The following is a 23,707-nucleotide window of genomic DNA, read 5'->3' as shown; positions in this document are numbered from 1 at the left end:
CCAATGAGTCTGCTTCATTAAGTTTGATTTTCTTCAGCTGAAAGTATTGATTCCTTGTGGGCACTTCGCTCAATGGATTTGTTGATCTCTCGAATTTTTCTTTCAGCTTTGCCATTCATGTTGTGCCCGCCAACCGGGCAGACAGTGAAGTCGACGGATACACGCCTGTGAAGTTGGTGTTGAATGTCGTTAAAATCAAGACGCATCTGGTCACATCCTTTGATCATTTGGCTGCCGCTGTCGCAAAATAGTCGCTTCGGGAAGCCATGGTTGTTGGAGAATCTGACAAATGACAAAATGAATGCTTCGGTTGAGTAGTCATCCATGGTTTTGATAGAAGTGGCTGATGTCGTGCAGCAGCAGAATACAGCTAGCCAAATCTTTACAGTCGTGCGTTTATGTAATGGCGAGTAGGCAAGGTAAGGACCTGAAAGATCAACTTGCGTGCCATAAAATGGTGGTGCAATGGTGATGCTGCATTGAGGGATTGGACCCATTGCTGCTTCAACGGTCTTTTTGGTGAGGTAGCGACATCTGGTGCATTGTTTTCTGATGTTCTTAACAAGTTGACGTCCATCGATGATGTATGCAGATTTGAGAATGAAACGCAAAGTTGATTCAACACCAGAATGTTTACAAACAGGATGGTTCCAGTGTACATCAAGTGCAAGGCTTTGAGCGACTGGGCTGTCCTTGTCCAATACTGGTACGCAAAAGGTTGTACCTGCCAGATCTCGCATTGCTGATGTGAATCTTCCAGTAATGGTGACTTCGTCATCTGGCAAAATTCGACCAGTATAGATGAGAAGATCTCCTTTGCGTGATGTGAACTTCTCATACTTTTTGGGTTCAATAAACTGCACAATTTCTCGAGTTCCCATCCTGAAGTAGTATTGTCTTGATGCTTCAAGGTCTGCATCAGTCAGTGGCTTTGATATTTCAGCTTTCTTTAGAATGATGTTGCAGAATCGAACACAGTAAGCAAAGATTCTGATGACTTTGCTGAATGAATGACGCATGGGGTCGATGTGATAACCAGTGAAAGCGTATCTGTCTTTGACATCTGGCATTTGTTTGACAAAGTGGGCATCAAATTCTTTCTTGGCTTCCAATGAGTCTGCTTCATTAAGTTTGATTTCTTCAGCTGAAAGCATTGGAAAAGATGATTGAGGTAGTGTCATCCAAGGAAATCCGTTGATCCATGTTGAGTTTTGATCAACATCATTGATGGTGGCACCTTTCCTTGTACCAATGTCCGCTGCCATGTCTTCAGATTGAACATAGTACCATTCTTCTTTGGGTGTGAATCTGAGTGTTTCAATAACTCTATTTCTGGTCCAGAGCTTCAATGGTTTTCGTTGTTTGATAACCAGTGAAGGCAGATTTGACTGTCAGTAAATTTGATGGAACTCTTGTGGTAGTTCTTGAATGATCTTCTGACTATTTCCCCAGTGTAAGCAGTTGTCAGAGCTGCATACAGTTCGGCTCTCGGCAGGCTCATATCTTTGGGAACAACACGTGTGCGAGCAAAGACAAGTTGACATGAGAATGAGCCGTCTCGTCTTTTGAATCTTGCGTAGACACAGGAACAGATCATTGATTTGCTGGCGTCCCCAAAGTTGAGTGTGTTGATGTCAAGGTTCAATGCGTCCTCAGGAACTATTGCACGTTTGAACTTGATGGTGCCAATGCTTTTGATGAGTTCAAAGTTGGACTCCCATATTGGTCTAAGATCTTCAGGAATTGGATCATCCCAATCGAGCTTGCGTAGAACCAGTTGTTGAACGTCTAGTTTCAGAGATGCGATGATTGGGGCGACTTTGCCAGTCAGGTCGAACACTTCAGAGACCTTTGAAGAACAATGACGTCTGGTGAGCTGCTTTGGAATGATGTTGATTGTGTTTGACGGTTTCTTCCCACGTTGCTTCTTGGCGAAGTTGAGATCACCAATGTTGATTGATAATTTATCTTCTTTCACATGCCACCGCATTCCACCAACAAAAATGGTATTTCCATCGTCAGTGAGGTTATCTGGTGGATCTTCCCCTGAGAATGTAACACCTTTTAGTCGGAAGCCTCCTCTGTTTAGGACTAGCTCCAACTCATCTGCTCGTTGGTGGGCGGCTTGTTGGTTGTCTTCCCCAGAAATGCAATCATCCACATAAATGTCGTCCTGGATAGTTTGATTGACATCAGGGTATTCTTCCTTTGACAAGTGACCAACTTTTCGTAAACCGTAGACAGCTTGGTTACCGCTTGATCTGACACCATATATTAGGGTTTTTATGACCTTTTCTTCTGGTATGGATTCAGGATTGAGATCTTTGTTCCAAATGTAGCGTTGGTATGACCATTGGGATCGATCTAGTTGAATGGTGTTGTACATTTTGCTTATGTCTGTGTGTAGTGCGATGCGATGCAAGGACCAACGAATGAGGATCTCCTGTAGCTTGTTGAGTTCGTTTCTTCCTTTGGCAAGCAAGTCATTGAGGCTGTGTCCAGATGGCGTTGCTTGTGAAGCATCGAAGACTACTCTGCATGGAGTGCTGATGGAGTTACCTTTCACTTGTCAAAGGAAGAATACCCTGATGTCAATCATCCACATAAATGTCGTCCTGGATAGTTTGATTGACATCAGGGTATTCTTCCTTTGACAAGTGACCAACTTTTCGTAAACCGTAGACAGCTTGGTTACCGCTTGATCTGACACCATATATTAGGGTTTTTATGACCTTTTCTTCTGGTATGGATTCAGGATTGAGATCTTTGTTCCAAATGTAGCGTTGGTATGACCATTGGGATCGATCTAGTTGAATGGTGTTGTACATTTTGCTTATGTCTGTGTGTAGTGCGATGCGATGCAAGGACCAACGAATGAGGATCTCCTGTAGCTTGTTGAGTTCGTTTCTTCCTTTGGCAAGCAAGTCATTGAGGCTGTGTCCAGATGGCGTTGCTTGTGAAGCATCGAAGACTACTCTGCATGGAGTGCTGATGGAGTTACCTTTCCAGACAGCTCGCCAAGGAATGTGGTATTTGACGTGACACTTTTGAAGCATGTGTTGGACGTCTTGTGGTAAGTCTTTGACGTATTCGACAAAACCCATTTGCTGTAGCTTTTGTTCTGATTGGATGACATCTTGTTTGTCTTGAGTATTGGCTGGTTGATTGAGTTTTCGAAGCTGCTGGCGATAAACTTTCATAGCCTGGTCTTTGTTTGGAGCAAGTTTGATTACTGGGTTGTCGATGAATGGAAGAGTGGCTGAAGTGGTTGAAGTTTCTAGGTTGACAGAAACTGATGACTCGATGAGGCTCTGTTCAACCTCTTCTTTGATACTGATTGCATGATTTGTTTCGTGGTTTTTACATGAAGTACATATTCGACATGTTGGACATCTGTAGCTAATCTCGCTTCCAGTAGATTCGACTTCCTCGAAGACTCTTTGTAGCTTGGATAGATGTGATTGAGATGAGCAGTCATGATCTTCACATTGAATGATTGATGATCGATCTTCCCCTCCATATCCTAGAAGAGGAACGTTTGAGCTGGATTCTTGAAGTCGGTGGGTAAGGAAGATGGTAGGGAAGTCTTGTGTGTTTCGGTAAAGACATTATGTGGTCCTCCAACGACACCACGTTCTGCGTTTGGACTGGCAAATGAAGATTCAAATAGTGTGAGTCCAGATGGCAGTTGATGAATTGGTTTTGGTTGATACCTCATGTATTTCACTCCGATCATGAGATGGATCTCCCCTCCCACACAGGACGGAAGTTTTGGAAGGCTTTTGGTTCCACCAGATGACTTGTAGTGCTTGTGGATGTCTTCTTCAACTTGCTTCAACTGATAGATGGGAAACTCTGATGTGATTTGCTTGAGACAGATGCCTGAAAGTGTGGTGGTACGTCCATCGTGAAGTGGTAGATCGACGTAGTATGACCCAAGTGATTTCATAGACATGTTACCAACGCCACCGAGTGGAGTTCGTCTATTGTCCTTCAGCTTGGCGTGTGGTCCAAGGAGTGCTACTGCCTTTTCAGACAATATAAAGTCGCTGCATCCGGAGTCGAAGAAGATATTGAGTTGGTTTCCATTGACTTGAATTGATTGTAAAAGATAGATACCTCTGTTCTGGATGGAGTCTCGTGGAGAAGGTGTTGCCACGTGGGATGATTGAACATGGAAGGAGAGCTGGATTTCTCTGGAGAATGTTGGTAGGTTGGATGACTTCATACATCTCTCCTTGAAGTTGTCAAGAACTTCTTGATTGGCATCATCATCTTTGTGCATCTCACAAACGAGAACATGATTCTTCACAGGATATCTTTGATGGCTTGGATGTGGACATATGTACTTGCGCTGACATCGTCCTTCTTGGTGTTTGCCTTCACTTGCCTTTGCTCCAGGAAGAAGGCATTGATGACACAAACCCTTGTCGCGAATGATCTTCAGTCTTGCAGCTGGTGTCTTCTCAACAAATTTCTGGCATGCGAAATACTGCACCACCTTTGTGTTGTCAGGTCCATAGGTTGCAACATGGTCAGATTCACCACAGATTTGACAGATGGGTGAGCGTGTTGGCCCGCCAAAGTAGGAATCTCTTGGCTGTCGTTTTGTCTTTGGTTGTGGAGGTGCATCTTTGCGATCAGCTTTGAAGTTACTGACAGTTGATTTTTGCTGTTGAAGATTTTCTTCTCTTTCAAGGAATTTGAGCAGACGTTCCCAAGTTCCCTTTTCATCTGGTTGATCGTCATTGATACTTGACAGGAAACGTGTGAGGCGTGCATCTCCAAGGTGAGCATAGATTGTTGTAAGTGTCTCACTGTAGTAGAGGTTGGGTTCAATCTTGTGACGTTTCGCCATTGACATAACTTCTCGTAGCATGTTGGTGAAGGAGCTGATTGCGACAACTAACTTCTCAGGATCCCTGATCTTTGATAGGTCGGACTTCGTCAACACTTGAATCTTCTTCATTAGCATGATCTTGGTGTCGCCATATGCAACTTTCAATCTCCTCCAGATCTCATCGATGTCGGTGAAGGTTCTCACTAACGTTAGGGCTGGCTCTGCTAAGAAGTTGTTCTTCAGAAGATCAGGCAGAAACTTGGCTGGCGTAGATTGTAGGTAGAGTTTTTCAAAATTATCCTTGAATGTATAGAAGTCAACTGAAGAATCATACCCATGGAATTGGTCGAGTTTGATGTTCAGGTGTTCTTTGTTGTAGTGCAAATCTTTGTCGAGCTTTCTATACGATATCTCCTTGTTGACGTTTGTGATGAAGTTGTGTTTGAGAGAATCTAATTTTACAAATCTCTCACCAATATGTTCTTCACTAATAACAATGTCTCTGCTTTTGTGATTGGTGATTGTAGGACTTCTTCATACTTTTGGGATAACTTTTCGAACCTCTTGACGATAGAGCTGTTTTCGTTCTTAAATTGGACAAGTTCAACATCACTTACATCGTCAAGTTTCAGGTCAAACTGTGTCTTGAGCTGAATCATGGTGCGGTCCAGTGTTTCGAGAGCAAAAACAGTAGCAGATTCTTTGGCTGTTGATTCACTTGATTGTTTCACATGGGTTGCAAGGTTGAGTTTCGCTTTGTAGTCGATGGCTTCCTTGATAGCATTTGAGATGGAGTCATAACATTTGTTAATGGATAAGCGTAGGACATCATCAGCGTTGACGTCTTTGAGTTTTTGGCGGATAGATGTGCGATGACTCTTGTGTTCTTTGATGAGGTCATCAACTTCTTGTGATGTGACACATGCACGAAGTGGACTTTCATTGATCAGGTCATTTGCCTCATCTATCAGGTCTGTTATATCAGAGTTGGATGTGTTAGACTCTGACATGGTTGGTGAAGGTACGTTTGAAATGTCTGATTGGTCAGTAGGCGCAACTTCAGATTGAGGGTCTGGTTTGTATACGACTTGTCCAGTTGAACCAAGTATGTCGTACTTGATTGGTTTGATATTACGTTTAGGTCTTGATGACATAAAGGTTGAGTGAAGATAAATTTATGTACCTTGTTGAAGTGATTTGGAGTGGGCGTGTCACGATGATGATCAGCGTGATACAGTAGTTTGATTCTATCGGTCTAGTTGATTGGTCGATAGATACAATTGGTTGAGTGATCGATTAATTTGGTTGAGTTGGATTTGATTGGATTGGTTGGATGATCTGAGTCTGTTTGAATGTTGTCTATCGGGTGCTTCACAGACTATCACGAATTGGTTAAGTGCTTGGAACCATTTATTGAATAAGGGTTCAAACTGAAATAGATACAAATGAGTTTATAAATAACTGGAAAATAAATAAAATTGAATAAGTATGAACGAAATCTAAGTCTATGTATAAGTTGAGTCTAAATTCAGTTGAAAAATATGTAAGTCTGAATTCATGAAAAATATCTAAGTCCAAAAGTTTGAAAAAAGATTAAGTCCAAGTATCTGAAAACATGTCCCTAACCTAGGCTAACCTAAAGTTCATTCAAGGCGAGGCACAATGCAAACAAAGAAACAAAAAGAGAGAAAACATGAAAAACAACGTACCAGAGTGGCCAGAAGTGACAGCTGGAAGCTGACCAAGATGGCTGAAAGCCAAATGACTATGTCCAAACGTAGACAAAGTCTGAATGTGCCAAATTGAATAGACAATTGAAAATTGAGTTCTTATTTAAATAAATTTGAAATTTTGATCCAACATCATGTCTTGACTCTTCAAGGACTTATGAGTGAATGAACTGAGTGAGAAGTGATCCTATATTTATATAAAAATATTGATGATGTCATCATAAATGTACTTGAAATGGTTTGGAAATAATATATGTACAAGAAATGGTTTGGATCTAGCAAAATGGTAGCAAAAATGTAAACAAAACTAGTCTGCAAAAATGCTAAATGAAAATGGTAGACAAAGTGACAAGAAATTTAAAAGTAAAATTATTTTTGGTGTTTTTAGCTCAAGTTTTATAAATTTTTATCGGTTATTCAACAATGCATGTTAGCATCCACTGATGCAAGTTACCCACTCTCACGGTATATGGCCTGTATTTTCACTTACTGTTAAATCTCTTTGACAACAAATTTGTTTTGATACTCCACCAAGTTTATCAATCATACTTATAGGTCTTCTTTGTTCCATCCATTCGATTGTTGTGTGTTCCCCACTACGGATTTTCTTCATATTTAAATTCAAAAGCCTACTTGGCAGCGGTGCGAAAGAGAAATCGTGTATTTTTTAATACGCCATTCATTAACTCAAATAAATGACTTTGAAGGTTCGGTAAAATGGTGGCCAAATTGCCGCCCCATGTTTTGTCAGATAGTCCCATATAGTCCCAAGCAAGGTGTCCCAAGTTTAGTCAGGACCTCCTTTCACTTTATCGATATTACGCAAACGGCAGTGTGTGCTAAATTATTTTGGTTTCACTTTCGATTTCAAGCAAAGGTCTTAGCAACAGGGCGCATGTACATAACAACAGGGCTGGGTAGAAAAATCTAAACCTAGAATTAAAAAAAAATACTGATTATCGTATGAGCACTAAAAAATACCCCCTTTCTATGTTTAGTTTATTCTACCTTGGATTATAACTGAAAATATCTTCAAATAACCTTTGTCTGCTATCAGCCTGCCCGGTAATCTTTGCCTGCTTCAATTCTTAGATAATGAATAAGAGAGGTGCACTTAGCTAAGCCGTGCTTGCGGGCGATAAATTTATGTTTACTTATCTTGTATCGTGAGTGGTCCTAAATCTGACAGCCCTGCCTAATGCCTATCAAATCTCTCAGTTTAGTTGACACTTTGGTATCTTCGTTGCATCACAGTGAAAGGTTTGTTTTTATTTTAGTTTGTATCTTTGAAAGACCACATCGGAATTAGGCAGGGCTGTCAGATTTAGGACCACTCACGGTATATTTTAGTGGTATTCATCCAATGAAAAGAATGTTGACAAAATATGCACAACGCTGACAAAATATGCATGGCATTGCAGGCCTGGCAATGAATGGCGTGCGAAAGCACGCGCACGCGCTGGCACACGCGTAAAATGATTTACGAGTGCGAAAATAACACGCCTAAAAAGGTTAAAAAAACTGCAAGGCGTGCGATTTAAGCACGCCTAAAACACTCTTTGAAATAATAGCATGCGCGTAATAAAAATTATTTTCAACAAAGCAGGTAAACTATAAATAGCTTATATTTGTTTCTTCTCTTGTGATTCCCTGCTTCCCTGCTGATTCGGAATTTGAATGTTACCAAGCTTGAAACCCCGCAGTTTTTACGAAACTTGCGATTTTTTGCGTTTTTAGGCAAAATTGTAAGCCCTGAAAATTCATGATTTTGGGGGGGTCTTCAAAATCAAAAAAGACCTATACCACGTGATACCCCTGACTGGATTCATCACATCACTCAGAAAAAATTGGCAAATTCTTGTACTAGCACTAGGCACTAGCAGAATCAACCTGCTCCTGACAAAAAGACCTGCTAGTCTAATAAAAATGTGACTTGCTGTGAAAAACAAAAACAGCAGAAAAGCTTAGAATGAACCAAAAACAACAGGAAGCCTACCGACGAGAACTTTCCAACTGTTGTAAACATTACTCCAGAAATAGTAAAAGCAGCCAGCCAAAGTTCTTGTTCCAAAATTCTGTTTTCGATTATGAAAGCTCTATCTACACCAATAGTTTGATATTTTGGTCATCTTGATTATAGAAATAACTCTTGCTGTGTAAAAAGGCCTTTACAGCTTTGTCGGAGTGAGCGCAGCAGCAGCCAAAGCGATAACAGTGGCTGCATTTTAAAATTTCAAAATTCCAAAAAGATAATGCACAGCAAATTTATTGCGAAAAGACAAATAATTTTAGGACATCACGCACGGGGACATCAAACAGCTAAAAAATTACAATGGTTCATGTTTGATTATAACTTTCTCAATACATTGATTCCATTAATTATAAGAACATTTGAAAAATATACAAGAATTGGAAAAGGCAATAGGTAATTGTTGAGTTTAGAGTTAAAAGGTTTAAAGCGCATCATTTATAAGGCTGTGTTTTTATTATCAATAATTTTAAACAAGATTTATAAATTAAGGAAGAGAAAATAATCTTCCAAGAAAACCCCCTTTTGTTTATCGTTTCACTTCAAGTTTGGCTTCTAACAGTGTAAGTAATTCGTAATTAAGGTAATTCCAGGGTGTCATCAAGGCAAGTAGTGAAGGGTACGGGTATGTGCCGCCTTAAGGGCGTTGTTTTTTATCAGCCTTATTTTTAGGAATTTGAAGTCCCTGTAAGAGGTTCAAAAAATCAAAATCAAATCTCAAGTCCCATCTAAGGATAAAAAAATAGAAAAATTTTAACTTTGCATGAGTTTACCCTTGAAAGATCGCGAAATTCGGTCAAATCTGTCGCCCAAAAAGGCTCAAAAATAACTTAATAAAATGTTCGATAAGTATAATATGGGAAGCGGTGGGAAGATCGAGAAATAGCCTTAACTCACCTGAGAAAGAAGTAGATTTTGTATTATTGTTTTTGTCATGATTTATTATATATCTTATTTACATTAAAATAATATAACTATTTGCATTAGTTTCAGAAAATATCGAATTATATTTCCCGAAAGGCATAGAAATATAATAACATGGTCTATTCCCAAGTATGACGTTTGATATTTACGTTAAATTTTAAAGAGAGAAATTTTCCATAAAACCTTTACAATGTGGAGAGGGCTATGAGGGAACTTCCACAAAAAGGGCGATGCTAAGTGTAGTGAACTCTCGAGTTAATCTGAATCTTTCTAGAATTGATTTAGGTCTAAGGGAAACCCTAGTACAATGTTTTCCATAAATTCGAGTCGTTCTGTAATTCGACTTCTCGTTCCAGTTCGAATTAGCAGGTTGATTTATTTAAGCTTTGATGAAAATAGTCCAGTCCAGAGGAGCCTTCTCAATTCTAACTGTACCGTAGGATAAATGTATGCCACAAATCTCAATCAACCCTACATGGTAAAGTGAACTGAGCCTAGTTCCCTCAGGTATTGGGCTCTTTCAGAAAAAAATATATTATGTGGGGTGGAGGATATAATATTTTTTGCACATTTACCCCCGGACATTGTTAATTTTGACCCCCCGGATAAGCATCAGTTGACCCCCCAAGATAATCAAAATTACCCCTAATCAGAGCAAGTTCGTCCCCAAAACAAGGCAAATTTTGCAGATTTTCCATTGCCCCCGGACAAAATATCCAATATATCCTCCACCCCACCATACATATCCTCCACCCCCCATGTACAAAGATTTTCTGGAAGAACCCATTTCGTCAATTTAATGGTGTATTATTTAAAGTATTTACAAGGATAACAAGAATTTTTATACAATATTCTTTATATTATAAAAAATTATCTATTTACTGTAAATGATTTTACGCAGTCGAAGAAATTGATATTTTGCTTTTCATATTTGTATCAGAGTTGTCTTTAGGTTGACATTTACTGATTAGAGAGTCAATATAATATGGTTTGTTGTTAGATGAAGTAGTTGTTTTTGGAGAATGTATTAAACTTCTCTTAGAATCTGTTGTGGTGAGGATTGATGATTGCTGCTGATTGTTCAGTTTGAATTCCTCTTGTTTGTTTTTACGCTTTTTGAATAACATATATTCAACAGCCGCCTGGACATCCTGGTCAAAATCCTCATAGAGATCGTGTAACGAGCGCATGTCTAAATCTGGAAACATCACTCTCAGAGCTTTTATTTTCTTGTCATCTCTTTGTTTAGAGTTACCATGACGACCATCTTTATTTCTTGTTTCCATGACTACATCAATGACGTCATCATCTTCTGATTCGCTGACATCGTCACGCCGTGGGTCGATTACAATCGGCCTGAAGACGTCTCTTCGATCATGTATGGAAGGAGGGGAAGGGACGATGTAACTTCCAGGGAGAGATGCAGGTGATGATCTCATAGAGTCCCTAGGTGGGGAATGACATGAAGTATGCTGGTAGTGTGGCTGATGGTAGGGAAAGTACCTTGCCACAGGGTAGGGTTGATAGTGATAGACAGGAGAATGGTGGTATCTGATTGGAGCTGGTTTGTCTACATTGGGCTGATGATGATGGTGGTGGTGTGGGTACTCCCCTCTCCGTGGTGGGGAAGGATAGGGAGGATGAGATCCGTTTTTGGCGAGGGTTGGTGGTTGGTAAGAAGTCCATGTTGGTTTATGGTGATAATACCGGTTAGTGACATGATGACCTGAGAAAATGAAAATGAAAATGGACATTGAAAATAATGGCTACTGAAAATTAGCCAATGTTGCCCCAAATAATAGTTATGTCAACAAAGTGCTTAATAGCAAAAAATTTTAAAAATCATAATAAGTATTTTACTGCAAGTTTCGAGTGGTAAATAATCAAACATTTTTTTCATTTCTAAAACACTGTATCTCAATCTCATCTTCAAACAACATATCAGAACATTCGGGGATTTACCTTGGTGATAGGTTGGCGATATTTTTCCACTTGTGGTTTTCTTTTGCAAGGGTGAAGATAAGATATACTCTTCTTCCTCAGTCAACGGGTTATAATGTGAGTATTTATGGTTGGGAATAGCGACCCCACGTTTGGCGGCCACTTTACGTTGTTGGCGTAGATGAGCCACACGGGCGGCCGTGATCTTTTGACGCTCAACAACAACTAAGCATGAGCGGCATGTGCAATCTTTGAATTCACATTTCTCTTTATGTCCTAAAAAGATGAATTCAAAATGAATTCAAAGACGTGATTTTTGAATTTTCATCGACAAAAAAATCAAGGTCTTAAGTCTAACGTCTTTATGATTATATAAACTAATGAAGCTTGCAATTACAAACGCGTTAGGCATTTTTTCTTGGATCTCTGAAAATTCAAAAAGCTCAAATAAAACGACGCAGTAAAAATAATTTCTAAAATAGGGGTACCTTTCAATTCTCGGTCAAGGCCATGATTTCGACATCGAGCACATTTCGGTGTCCGTGTTGTTGTACCATCATTGAAATGTATCACATGACTCAATCCGCCATCTTGGTGAATGTGGACGCTTTTGTTTTCGAGTTTTCCTGCGATTCCCATTGGCTCTTCTTCTTTGATAAACGTCTGTGATTGGTTGTTTATTGTTGCACAGTTACTGAAGAAGAGAAAAAAGCATAAAAGAGATTAGAAGATTTCGATGTAATTTTTATATAACAGCCAATTTGACCACTTTTAATTTGTACAAAAAGGTACCTTTTGGCAATACAATACAAGGAAATAATACTGAAACTCGAGCTTAGTCCCTTTGCTCACATTTTTTATTCTGATAGTGCTCGCACAAGCATTGTAAAAATAAAAAAAAAATTATGATATGCTAGTGACTCTGGCTCTGGGTAAAAGATTGAGTGAAATTTGTACACGAGCCAACTGTTTTATCATGTTCGAATAATGACTTTGCCTTCCCTAACCTTCCTTTATACCTTTCAATTTCAAGGTCGGTAAAGATGAGAAGATTTCCAAGTATTTTCGGTCATTTTCACTGATCTATCGGAAAGTTATCTTCAAAATTCTTGACTTCAAACAAAATACTCTGATGTAATTCCCTGAGAAAAAGATGCATGACCTTAAATTTTTTATACTTCGTTGAAAATCATGATGCCGGGTAAACAAAATGACAAGCATGAGGGATCTTAAATAAATCAAAAGCGAAATCTTTGGAGGTTCGACTTACGGTGTAATAAGTTTGTAGAAACTATGTCAAAGTGTTGAATTCAACAAGACGTTGTTTATAATAAGCTTGTCATTAACAAATGTATGAAGCACGCGATTTGCGAAAAAGAAAACCGTATTCGTAAATATTTAAGCCCAGAATTGAAGAAATGTTGAAATTCTTACTCAAACATTCAGTCACGTACACATCTTACGTACGATCTATTAATGGGATAAAAATCCTGTATGAGAGGCCCGACGATTCAAGACTTCCAGGAAAACGGAATGCAATTTCAAATAATGTGGAAAGAATCAATCGAAGCCACCTTTAACATTATCTGGTCAAAATATAGAAGCAATATAGAAATTCACGAAAAATAGTGCTGTGTCACAGACCCGGTGGAACTCTCGCTCTACTGGAAAATTTGATCAAAATTCGTCTCAGGTGGGAAAAACACTCCACAATATCAGCCCTACTGGGAAATTCTGGGAGTTTTTCTTTATCTTCATTTGAAATTCAATGGAAAATTGTATTCCAAAACCATCCCCAATGGATTTGTTAACCTTGGGAACAATAGAATTTCCATCCTCATTGGGATTTTGATAAAATTTCAATTCCCCCACTGTGAGAAGAAGTTCCATCGTGGCTGTGAGACAAGCCTATATACTACAAATACTGCTAATCCTTATCACTACCAAAGTTTCTTGGTTAGCGGAGACTTTTTTTTGTGCAAGGGTATTATTTAGGCCCGGCGAACGGTGAATTTCGCCGGTCCAAGGCACGAAAAAAATTACAATTCGCCGTTCAAAAAGTTCCGTTCACCGCCTCAAGTACATATTTACGCGAATCAACACATTACGCTTGCTAAGAATTCGCCGGCTTAGAATCTAGAAAAATTTTAGAAAAAGAGTTAATTTTTCATTCGCCAGCCTACCAAAAACAAAGCAAAACCTCTGTTAATGTATTTTTAGAGTTAAAACCTTTCCGTTAAAAAAAGAATATCAAATTTAAATCATACCTCATTTTTCAGCAAATCTATGACTTTTAAAAATTAAAAATTCCAAACTACCAGGCTGTTTCCTGGTTGACCTTTTCCCTCAAACTGAATTTATACCATGAAATACAAACGCTCTTATATAATAATCGTGAATTCTTTAATAATCAAAGGAAGAAAACCGTGTATTAAATTTACACAAATTGTTAAATTTCCTGAAATTTCTTTTTCAATTTTCTTTTTTTCTTAACTCCATGTACAATATCTGATTAATATTGTATCAATAAACGTATGGTGCGCAATAGGCATGATTTTCTGGCTAGCTGTGAAGCAGTAAAAAAGTTACTCACTTGAGGCCCTTGGTTGTGCCTTAACCCTCGCCACACCCTAACATAGAATCACTGAATACAATCTCTGTCAAAAGCTGTTCAAATTTGTAAATTGTTTTCGTATCTTTTCACCATTTTTATTCAATTTTTCTTCTTTAAAGGAGAAACTTTTTTTACTACATTGTGTTTACTTATTGATGTTAATCCAAACCAAAAGTATCACTACTCTAGTGTTTAGATGAAATTTTAAATGCATGCGGCTTTTCATAAAGCATTACCAGGAAAAGTAAGGCAAAATTACGCATTCCTCAAGGTGAAAATATTTTGAAATGCGCTCCTTTGAAATTCGCAGAGTGAAAAACGCGGTAATCATTAGAAAGTATACAAAAAAATAATAAGCATACAATATTTTCAAGAAGTTCAACATGAAATAACTATATTTAAATTTCCTGTATGAATTTAAAGGGCAGGAAAAAGCTTTAGAACAAACGGGAAAAACATGAAATCGACACCCGCGCAAACAAGAGAAAAAAAATCGCACGCACTACGCACAGCAGCGGAAATTTCTTTTCATCGATTTGGTAACCATAGTAAATAAATGGTTAAAATGATATGAGGTAATCTTACCAGCAGGGGGTCTTGGCCCCAGTGTGAATAATTTCTACTTCTTCGGTTCAGTAAACTTGCGCACAGTGGTGTGAGGTGAGAAGTATAATCTTACGCCCTCAGTAATCAATAAGAAAAGTAAAAGATAGGATATCCTCTTCACAAACTATATATGGCAACAAATTTTCTCAAGCGTGTTAACTAACAAAAATGAAAATTGAAATTGTTGAAGAAAATCTTTTTTGCTTCATCCTTTATAAATATTGTGCAACCAAACCCCCTGGTTTGCTAATTTGTAAAGAAATGACTAACTTATTGTCCCTTATGGGAATTATTTGTTTGTCCTTTAAAAAGAGGAGAGAAGGAAGGAAGCAAAAGCAAAAATTAAAAGTATTAATTTGGTTTATAGATTCCTATTACACCAGTATTTTAAAGAGGGCGTGTAAATTTTTTAGGGAAAATTTCCCCCAAAAAAATAGATGCCAGCCCCCTAAAATTTATAATTTATACACTTTTTAACTAAGTATAAATTCACTTGAACTTTTAACGCAAATCAACATAAAATTCTTTTTCAAATTTTGGTAAATAAATGAAAAGACTATTTACTTCAAATTATTGTCAAATTTCGGGAAAATTTCCCTCGAAAAAATTGTATGTAATAGCTTAAAAAGTATTTATTTTCAATGATATTTTGCTATGAAAATATTTTTTAAGCTATTTTGAAGAATCTATGATATTTTATAGAAAGAGGTTAGTATATGGTCCACCTGAGGATATTTAGGAAAACTAAATTCGATATAAATCAAAAAGTGAAAATGAATTATAGGAATGGAATAATAAATACAAAATGCTTTTCATAAAAAAAAAACATTTATTGGAATGAGTAATATTGGTAATGGACTTGGAAAGTTTAGACTTCCCACCATCAATATTTAGCTCAACCCCTGCGGAATACACAGAAATAGGAATATTTTAACAAGGGCGGGTGAAAAATATTTATAAAATCATCAAAAAAAAACATATCCCACTACTATTGACGTATCGAATTTTAGAATTTATTCAAAAAAAGATTCAACGAAAATACAATCTGTATTGACTGGACATTTGGAAAACAAAATTTCAAATAAACAACACCGTAGAATTTATTTTTCGTCTTCAATCAAAAATCACAATTTGAAACAGTGAATCATAAGAGGAAAATTCTGGAATCATTTCATTTTATCTTGACTGGTTTTCAAAGACCTAAGCTCCTGTATACCAGGAATCCACTTAAAAATACCCCTGTGTCACAGAAACGCTGGGACCCCACCCCACCCCACTGGAAAATCTGGCAAAAATTTCGTCTCCGGTGGGAAAATACCCTAGAATTTCAGTCCCACTTGGAAATTGACTTTAATTTCATCCCCATTCGAAATTCAATGTTTAAAAATTGTACTCCAAGACCATCCCCACTAAGGAAAAAAATTCCACCGGGTTTGTGAGACAGCGGTGTTTAAAAAGAAAATATCCAAGAAATTTAATTCTGACACCGGTCTAAAGGGGAAAGAGTTAAACATCACAGAATCTTTTATGAAAAATTATTCGAAATAATTTATAAAGTTGATGAAGTAACCGGGAAATATTACTGATCCGCCTTTAAAAGGCAGACACAATCATGAAAGGCGTTTCATTTCTTCACATTTTTTTCCCAGTCAAGGATGAATTTTTCATGAAATGCAGTTAATTCATACCAGCCCACAACTAAATAATCAAATCAAATCAAAACAAAAAACACGAACCCTTTAAATTCAAATAAAACTTACGACAGGGGGGGGGTCGGTACTAAAATCCAAGACACATATGAGTACTAAAAGGTCTTTTGACGATTTTTGACATACCCCCACCTAATTTTTGAAAAAGGAATTTTTTTTGATATTTTAGCATAGTGAACACCTAAATTAGGCTTATTTTGATCAATCTCTCTCTATTCTAGATAAAGACTCAGAAACACCCCTGTTTCACAGCCCCGGTAGAACCTTTTTCCTCAGTGGGGATAAAAATTCCTATTGAAATGCTATTGGGGATAGAAATTTTATTTTTCCAAGGTTAATAAACCCAGTGGGGATGGTTTTGGAGTGCAATTTTTAAACATGGAATTTCGTGTGGGAATCAAATTCATTTTCCCAGTGGGGCTGAAATTCAAGGGTATTTTCCCATCGAGGACGAAATAAATTTTGCTTAATTTGTGACACAGAGGTGTTTAAATCTTATATATGAAAAGTTGTTATTTTTTTTCATTTTGCCTAAAATGCTCGGTCAATAGTTAAATTTCCTAAAATTTGGTGATTTTTAGTACTCATGTACTAAAATTATTTTTAAAAATTCTTGAAGATCCCACCTAATTTAGGATTTTAGTACACATGGTACTAGAAATAATTTAAAGTTTTTTTTGTAATACCACCACGTCATCAAAAGTCATGATGTCTGAAATTTTAGTACCGACCCCCCCCCCCCTGCTTACGATTGAACAGTAAACATGTGTTTCAAAATATTCCTGCCAAAATGCATTGGATCAGCCGGAATTTCTTAAGATATTGAAGAGAGAAGAGCAACTTCTCCTACCATTTGCACACCCTCTTCTCAAAGACACAGTAGGATTTTTTTCCGCCAGTGGGGACAAAAATATCGGATTTAAAATCGATGGGGATTGATATTTCCATATTTCGGCTGGGGATTCAAAGTTTTTTGCTTTTAAATCGGAAAATGCAACGGGGATTGGAAAAATGGCGAGGACTTGTTTATTTGATTATTTTCTGTGGGGACAAAAATTGAAGGATAATTTTCCACCGGGACGATATTTTGGACAGTTTTCCCAGTGGTAAGGGGTCACAGTGGGTTTGTCTGTGAGAAGGGGCTGCATTTGCTTACACAGAATCAAACATAAGAAGAAATTTCTTCCCCTCCCGCGCCGCAGCGAGAATCGTGAGAAATTCTTCCGTCAATTTTTCTTTGTCAACATAAGAGGCGCGTTGCTTTTTCCATATCATAAAAGAGATTATTATCCGACGCGCGTAAATAGCGACATTTGATTGGCTTCTTTGCTGTCCAATATTTTCGAATATATAGCTTCCATGGAGGCTACATATTTCAAAAATTGACGTCACACAACGAGTTCAATGACAATTGAGCATCTTCTTTTTGACTTTACGTCACAAAATAAAAATAAGACTTTTGAATAAAAAGCTACCAAGAAACCAGATTTACGGTCTTTAAATTGGAATTATGCTTGAAAACGAGAAATATTTTAGCGATAAACGGATATTATTATCCATATAGCGGTCATTAAGTAAGCCATTAAAGATTCGAACGGCGGGCGGTATTGAAAGGTTCTATGACTCAAATAGTCATACCCGCGCTGAGAAAACTAAAGCGTCGCGCTTCAGAGGGCTGAAATATCATTAACCGCCCTTATTATAGGGCGATAACGTCATTTGCGGCCCGCTCGGAACTTTATTGAAGTCGTTGCATTGAAGCGAAAAGACTAAACTAACGTCAGAAAAAAACACTTTTTGGCGGTCATTTGCGGCCCGCTCGCATAGGTTCTCAAAACTTGTTAAAGTCATTGCATTGAAGCGAAAAGACTTGGCTGACGCTAGAAAAAACGTTGTTTGAATGTCCGATATGGATAATAATGTTATAATAAACCATTTATTTAGACGCAGTCTCATCCAATATGAAAAATATTGGGCTACGAAAAAAGATATTGAAGATATCTTTTCTCGCACGCCCAATATTTTTGCATATTGGATTCGACTTTGTCCAATAACTGCTTAATATTTTTAAAAGTATACCCGATAACCTTTGCATCATTATCAACTAGTCAGAACAATTTTCAAGACGGCTAAAAATGTGAATTCTCTAAGGGTACTTATGCTTATACTGAAAGGGAGCTGCCGTTCGACAAGTGAAATATCTGGTCAAGGGTTTTTTGCATTATTTTTAATAGCCCGACGAATAACAAACTAGCTCTGACAAATCATAGGTGGATGTCCTTGAGCTGGGGAATGAAATATATAGTTCGGCGGAATGTAATTTTTTTCGTGTTTTTTCTGACTAGCAAAATTTGGGCCAAATCTCGAGTCAAAAGGAAAGGTCCTTAACCTTAAGGTCATGTTTTGAAAATTTTTGAAAAATACAAAACCCTACCTAGTTCAACGGTAACCTCCGGGACGCAAGCTTTCCGCTTATCTTTAAATTTGAATTAGTACACACAATAAAAAGAACAAAATTAAAAAAAACAATACCTTTGCTAGCAATTCAATCCGAAGTAATTCCCAATTTCTTTGAAGGTGTCTTTAAATCAGTTTTTATATCTTGCAAATAACCGTCTTGTCAGTTTGTCAAAATTGTCTTTGAGTAGTTTCTAGGACGACTTGCGATCTCGGAATGAAGCGAAATCTGGTCAGTGTATTGCTAACATCTGAAAAAGCAGACAAGATATCGTGACAGCAATATTTCAATCAAAAAGTAAAACTGACTAAATACATAGATACATTGACGTCATTATGCATAATTTATGTAGATTACATTTATGGATACCAAAAATAATGTAATCTTTCGATTTTTTCAGGGATGGACTTTGATTTTTTTTCACATAAAATAAAAATAACTGAATTTTAAATTAGCGGAATACGGACAGTGCGCAAAAAACAACGTGCATAAAAGGGATACTAGGTCATGTCAAGCCTATTTACTTGTTTGAACCCTTATGGGAAAAGAAAAATAAGAATCAGGAGTTATTCATATTTAGGTAAAATTTGGTATAAAGTACAAAGATTCCTTCTACAAAATTTGGATCAATGAAGTTCCCCCGACCAAAAATCTTTTAACGGTACTGGCTTAGTACTGTTTGGATACAATCGTCAAGAATTATCCCAAAAAGAAGACCAGCTATAGTCACTGGGATAGACTAGAAGGTTTTTTTTAAATCGACCATCACGGCAATAAAAAAATGGTTGAGAACAATCTTATAGTTTCCAGATTGGATAGATTGGTATGTAGATTGGAAAAAATGGTTAATATTTCAAAATTTCTCATAAATTCAAGTAGCAATATATTTTCCATTACTAATAAATATAATGTTTTTCTAGTATGGTTGTTTTTTGTTATAAGGATAATCGTCAACCTAACATAACTAGCCATAGCTTTCACTAACTGCCACCCGCTAGTACAAATGCTTGTAAAAACTAATTAATGCTAATTTAAGGCTTTTTAATGCTTTATAGCAAAAGTTTGGAAATGATTTGGAATAGTTAGAATGATTCTTCTCAGCATTTTCTTTGAGATATCAATGAATAAGCTAACATAAACGAAACATATTTTTTTTTTCTAAAAATGTGAATTACTTTTTACAAAGAATAAAATACGAATCTTAAAACATTAATTAGGAAAAGTGTCCAGGTATAATCAATTACAGACAGTTACAGATACTAAACCAGTCAAAAGACATGCAACTATTATTTATTTCAACCAATTTGAAATATAAATGAAACATAGTAGAACCAAACAGCATAAGAAATGCAATGAGCCAGAAACATAACAAGCAGGAACCAAAAATTGACAGGTAACAACGTACTTAGGAGTTTTTCCAACGGTTTAAACAAGGATATCGTGATCCAAAATTGTTTACATTAAATGGATTTACCAGTAATCTAGAAGCTGTAACAGCGTTGTGTAAAGGATGGAAGATGATAGGACGTAACGTGGTAATAGTATCAGTAACGAGGCAATATTGATGAGCAGGAAGCAGGTATTAACAGGAAATAGCGTACATTCAGGACTTTTTCCAACGGCATGATAAGGGATCTCATAGACAAAATTGTTTACATTAAAAAGATATGTCAGTTATCTTGCAGTTGTAACAGCAATATCGTGTAGAAGGATGGAAAGTCATGACGTAACGTGGTAACAGTAGCAGTAAACGAGGCAACATTGCGTTGTCAAGGTAAACGAATCCTCATTCATAAAAAGCTTAAAGGGAAAATAAGAAACATGAAATTAGATGATATGGCGGTCATCGAAAAAATGCGTTCTCTGTTCGCGTCGCAACGGGTGTTAAAAATGCATGCGGGCAGACGGGCGGTCGAAAACATTCCCGGGTTTTTTTTAATCACGCCAATAACTCAGGGGCGGGTGGTAACGCGAGCAAAACAATTTTTCGATGGTCGTCAGAGCAATTGAGAAAAAAGCTATACTTTAAAAGAACAAATTGCTTTTCCCAGATTTTTATCCGCATCTCCGAACCGGAAAATCAGCGGAAAATTTGATGCGGGCGGGTGACGCGAATAGAACAATTTTTCGATGACCGCCTATATGGTGAGTGTACTGAAATTTCCTCAAAAATAGTTCACAAAAGTTTCTTTCAATCTTTGATAATAATTTCCCAAATAGTGCCTGGTGAGTATCAAAAAGAACACAGGTTAAACATAAAAGATTAATAAAACCAAGTCTTATAAATGTACACAAAGAAAAAAATATTTGTACTTACTGTTGAAGTACCATGCCATCATAACACAGGTTCTTTAAGCATTCTTGTTGGGAGTAGAGTATGTTGAATGACGATTGTCGAATAAATTAGTTACAGTGGCATTTCGTTGCCAATTCAACCACCAACATACAATAATCACTTTTGTCCATATTCAATCATTGTTCTACTATTATCATTTTAATCATTGTTCATTATTGGGGACAAACTGGTTGGGTCGAAAAATGAATCAATCTCCTACTGAATGTCTAAGACAGGAGACAGATTGTAATTTGACTGTCAGCAAATTCACTGATTGGTATATGTATATATCTTGTTTAATCCGAAAGTCAAAAGTAAATGCGTATAAGTATTTTGACTGCATGAGGAGAGAGCTTGAATTTAAAAAAACTTCCCGAAACTTCTCCATTCCATTTCCTGCATGTTGACCAATCGGGCAAAATTCTACAAACGGAATAGAATCTACTGTCGAAAGCTGAGTAAAATGCCCGCGGCGCCTGCTATTATAAAGAAAAAGTTTTTAGGCTAGCAACTGCCGTCCCGGAAAAAAACCGAACATTTACGGAAGAGACTAACTACGGGTAGGCTTGCGCGACAAAACAAAACAAAACACGCAAAGATTCGAGATTCCAGTCCAATATCTATGCGTGAAACTATGAGTGCCTCCTCGTCGCTGCGCTCCTGCGGGGGCAATTACACGAATCTGATTGGTCAAGAAGGATTTCGAGGGGAAATGACACGATAAAAAACTAGTACAAATGAGTGACCGGGTCAGACAAAATTTCTTAAATTCGTGACAACACAGGAAAAAGTTGGACTGAATAAAATTAATGATTTATTTACAACCAAAGTAACGACTGACATATTTTCCCATCGTGAAAAATTAGTAACCCACCCTATACAATATATTCAGTTTTCACTTTTCAAAAATATAGTAGAAATAAATAGACAATAGTCATTCATTCCCTTGGAGAAACAGTTTGCTTTAACCCCTATGGATAGCGTGAAAGAATCATAAATTATCGGTTTCAAAATTCTTTGAGAGTTTTTTTCAAAACAGGACAAACAGGTACTTTCAATGAAAAATGTACATCGTGTTACCATAGTAACTGTGGTTCTTTATTCCAGAGGAGTTAGATGATTTCTTAATTGAAAATGTAACTTTAGTTTTAAAATAACTATTTTATAAATTTTAGATATCATTTCCCATCGCGTCCATACTTTAACAAAATTATTGAATTAAATCCTTCTTAATTCAAATTTTGGACCAAAAATAATCAATTTTATCACCCCCTACATTGATAAACCACCTTGGCGAGAACATAACTTTAGGTTTTTTTTGTAACTTTAGATTTTGAATAATTAAAATTTCACGTGGAATCATCAAGTTAAAAAAAATCTTACCATTTTTGTGTAAGGGTTTCAATAAACAATTGGCAAATTCTTCGGCATCATGATATCAAACTACAAAGGGACCTGTTAAATATGAAAGTTAAAACACTGTTTTATAACAAATTTCTACTGTTCAAGGTTCTACCATGCGAAATCAGCTTTGTGAGATACAATTTCTACTGGTAACCCTAGGAAAATGTAAGCCTGGTATCATTTTGTAAATTCCTGCTGTGACGATAAATATAATTTTCAATTCTTAATACATCAATGTTCATGTATCTGACAAATATTACCAGTGGAAATCTTAAAATTGGCTCCAATATGCGATTCTGACTCGTGAACTTTTTGCTGCCCTTCGTTCTAAGAAAAAAGAACGTATAATAAAGTTATCAATCAATGGTCTTGAAACTTGACACATTGAAGAGATAAAGGAACAAAAAAGGTTCATCATAAGTGATTTAGAAATGTCTCAGTTGACCCGGATGAGAAAATGTTGAACATCTGAGCCCAAAACTAGCGAAACCAATCCAAAGAAAAAACATACAACAAAATCAACAGAAAAGATCATTGATGGAAATAGTTCAAAAAAGCAAACGCTCGAATACTACCACTATCCAAGCACAGTGTAAAAAGTGCCACTTAGTACTTTTTAAGTACAGAAATACTTTTTAAAGTAATTAGCTAAAGCTAAATCCTGGAGAAAAAAGAATACCTTATGGATAAAAAAACAGCCTGAGTTAATCAATCAAGATATCATCCCTGTGTAACAGACCCACTGGGAGCCCCACCCCACTGGAAAATTTGGCAAAAATTTCGTCCCCGGTGGGAAAATACCCTGGAATTTCAGGCCCACTGGGAGAATGACTTCCCACTGAGGAAAAAAGTTCCAGTGGGGCAGTGAGACACGGGTGTAGATATCATCCTGGTAAATTACCTGTATTGATACATATGGGTAACATGATCACCTTGAAAGGTCAAAGCCAACCATTTAACTAATCCAAAACAAAAACTTGATACCATAACTCATAGTAAGTACGACTTTTCTTAGATCTCCATTATAAATTATTTCTAGCTAAGAGATAATAAAAATGCGAAAGTAAAATTGGTATAAAATATGAACAAAGGAAACTATCTTTTATAATCAAGCAGG

The 23,707-nt window shown here is 37.0% G+C and overlaps 4 protein-coding genes across 5 annotated transcripts; all 4 read right to left on the bottom strand.

The window, feature by feature from the left end:
- Nucleotides 1–17: 17 nt before the first annotated feature.
- Nucleotides 18–1,265, bottom strand: LOC136798979 (uncharacterized). Its single transcript, XM_067055664.1, has one exon. It carries the CDS (start codon nucleotides 1,263–1,265, stop codon nucleotides 18–20), a length of 1,248 nt encoding a protein of 415 aa, XP_066911765.1.
- An 80-nt stretch (nucleotides 1,266–1,345) lies between these two features.
- LOC136798978 (uncharacterized) lies at nucleotides 1,346–2,386 on the bottom strand. Its single transcript, XM_067055663.1, has one exon. It carries the CDS (start codon nucleotides 2,384–2,386, stop codon nucleotides 1,346–1,348), a length of 1,041 nt encoding a protein of 346 aa, XP_066911764.1.
- A 205-nt stretch (nucleotides 2,387–2,591) lies between these two features.
- Nucleotides 2,592–6,927, bottom strand: LOC136798977 (uncharacterized). Its single transcript, XM_067055661.1, has 3 exons — nucleotides 6,550–6,927; nucleotides 3,537–6,270; nucleotides 2,592–3,333 (listed from the first exon to the last, which is right to left on the bottom strand). Exons 2-3 carry the CDS (start codon nucleotides 4,973–4,975, stop codon nucleotides 2,592–2,594), a joined length of 2,181 nt encoding a protein of 726 aa, XP_066911762.1. The 5' UTR covers nucleotides 4,976–6,270; nucleotides 6,550–6,927.
- A 2,591-nt stretch (nucleotides 6,928–9,518) lies between these two features.
- On the bottom strand, nucleotides 9,519–23,641 carry LOC136798916 (protein doublesex-like). Of its 2 annotated transcripts, XM_067055587.1 has the most exons (7): nucleotides 23,492–23,641; nucleotides 22,851–22,917; nucleotides 22,570–22,641; nucleotides 18,926–19,101; nucleotides 11,953–12,158; nucleotides 11,486–11,740; nucleotides 9,519–11,249 (listed from the first exon to the last, which is right to left on the bottom strand). In XM_067055587.1, exons 5-7 carry the CDS (start codon nucleotides 12,101–12,103, stop codon nucleotides 10,417–10,419), a joined length of 1,239 nt encoding a protein of 412 aa, XP_066911688.1. In that variant the 5' UTR covers nucleotides 12,104–12,158; nucleotides 18,926–19,101; nucleotides 22,570–22,641; nucleotides 22,851–22,917; nucleotides 23,492–23,641; the 3' UTR covers nucleotides 9,519–10,416. The 2 variants fall into 2 exon arrangements, with proteins under 2 accessions (XP_066911688.1, XP_066911687.1); XM_067055586.1 differs by lacking the exons at nucleotides 18,926–19,101; nucleotides 22,570–22,641; nucleotides 22,851–22,917; nucleotides 23,492–23,641 and adding an exon at nucleotides 13,732–13,817.
- Between the last annotated feature and the right edge of the window lie 66 nt (nucleotides 23,642–23,707).

The sequence above is a fragment of the Clytia hemisphaerica genome, unplaced genomic scaffold (genome assembly GCF_902728285.1).
Source record: "Clytia hemisphaerica strain Z4C2 unplaced genomic scaffold, Clytia hemisphaerica genome assembly, whole genome shotgun sequence".
NCBI classification, from domain to species: domain Eukaryota; kingdom Metazoa; phylum Cnidaria; class Hydrozoa; order Leptothecata; family Clytiidae; genus Clytia; species Clytia hemisphaerica.
The sequence above is the reverse complement of the archived record's forward strand: the minus strand, read 5'-3'. Positions and strand labels throughout refer to the sequence as shown.

Coding starts and splice junctions, on each gene's coding strand:
- LOC136798979 (XM_067055664.1), bottom strand. CDS start 1,265: ATGGCAGCGGACATTGGTACAAGGAAAGGTGCCACCATCAATGATGTT.
- LOC136798978 (XM_067055663.1), bottom strand. CDS start 2,386: ATGTACAACACCATTCAACTAGATCGATCCCAATGGTCATACCAACGC.
- LOC136798977 (XM_067055661.1), bottom strand. CDS start 4,975: ATGCTAATGAAGAAGATTCAAGTGTTGACGAAGTCCGACCTATCAAAG. Junction 3,334..3,536: donor TTCAAGAATCCAGCTCAAAC/GTTCCTCTTCTA, acceptor TCATGCAATCAG/TATCAAAGAAGAGGTTGAAC.
- LOC136798916 (XM_067055586.1), bottom strand. Junction 11,741..11,952: donor CCTTGACCGAGAATTGAAAG/GTACCCCTATTT, acceptor TCATCTTTTTAG/GACATAAAGAGAAATGTGAA. Junction 11,250..11,485: donor ATCGCCAACCTATCACCAAG/GTAAATCCCCGA, acceptor TCATTTTCTCAG/GTCATCATGTCACTAACCGG.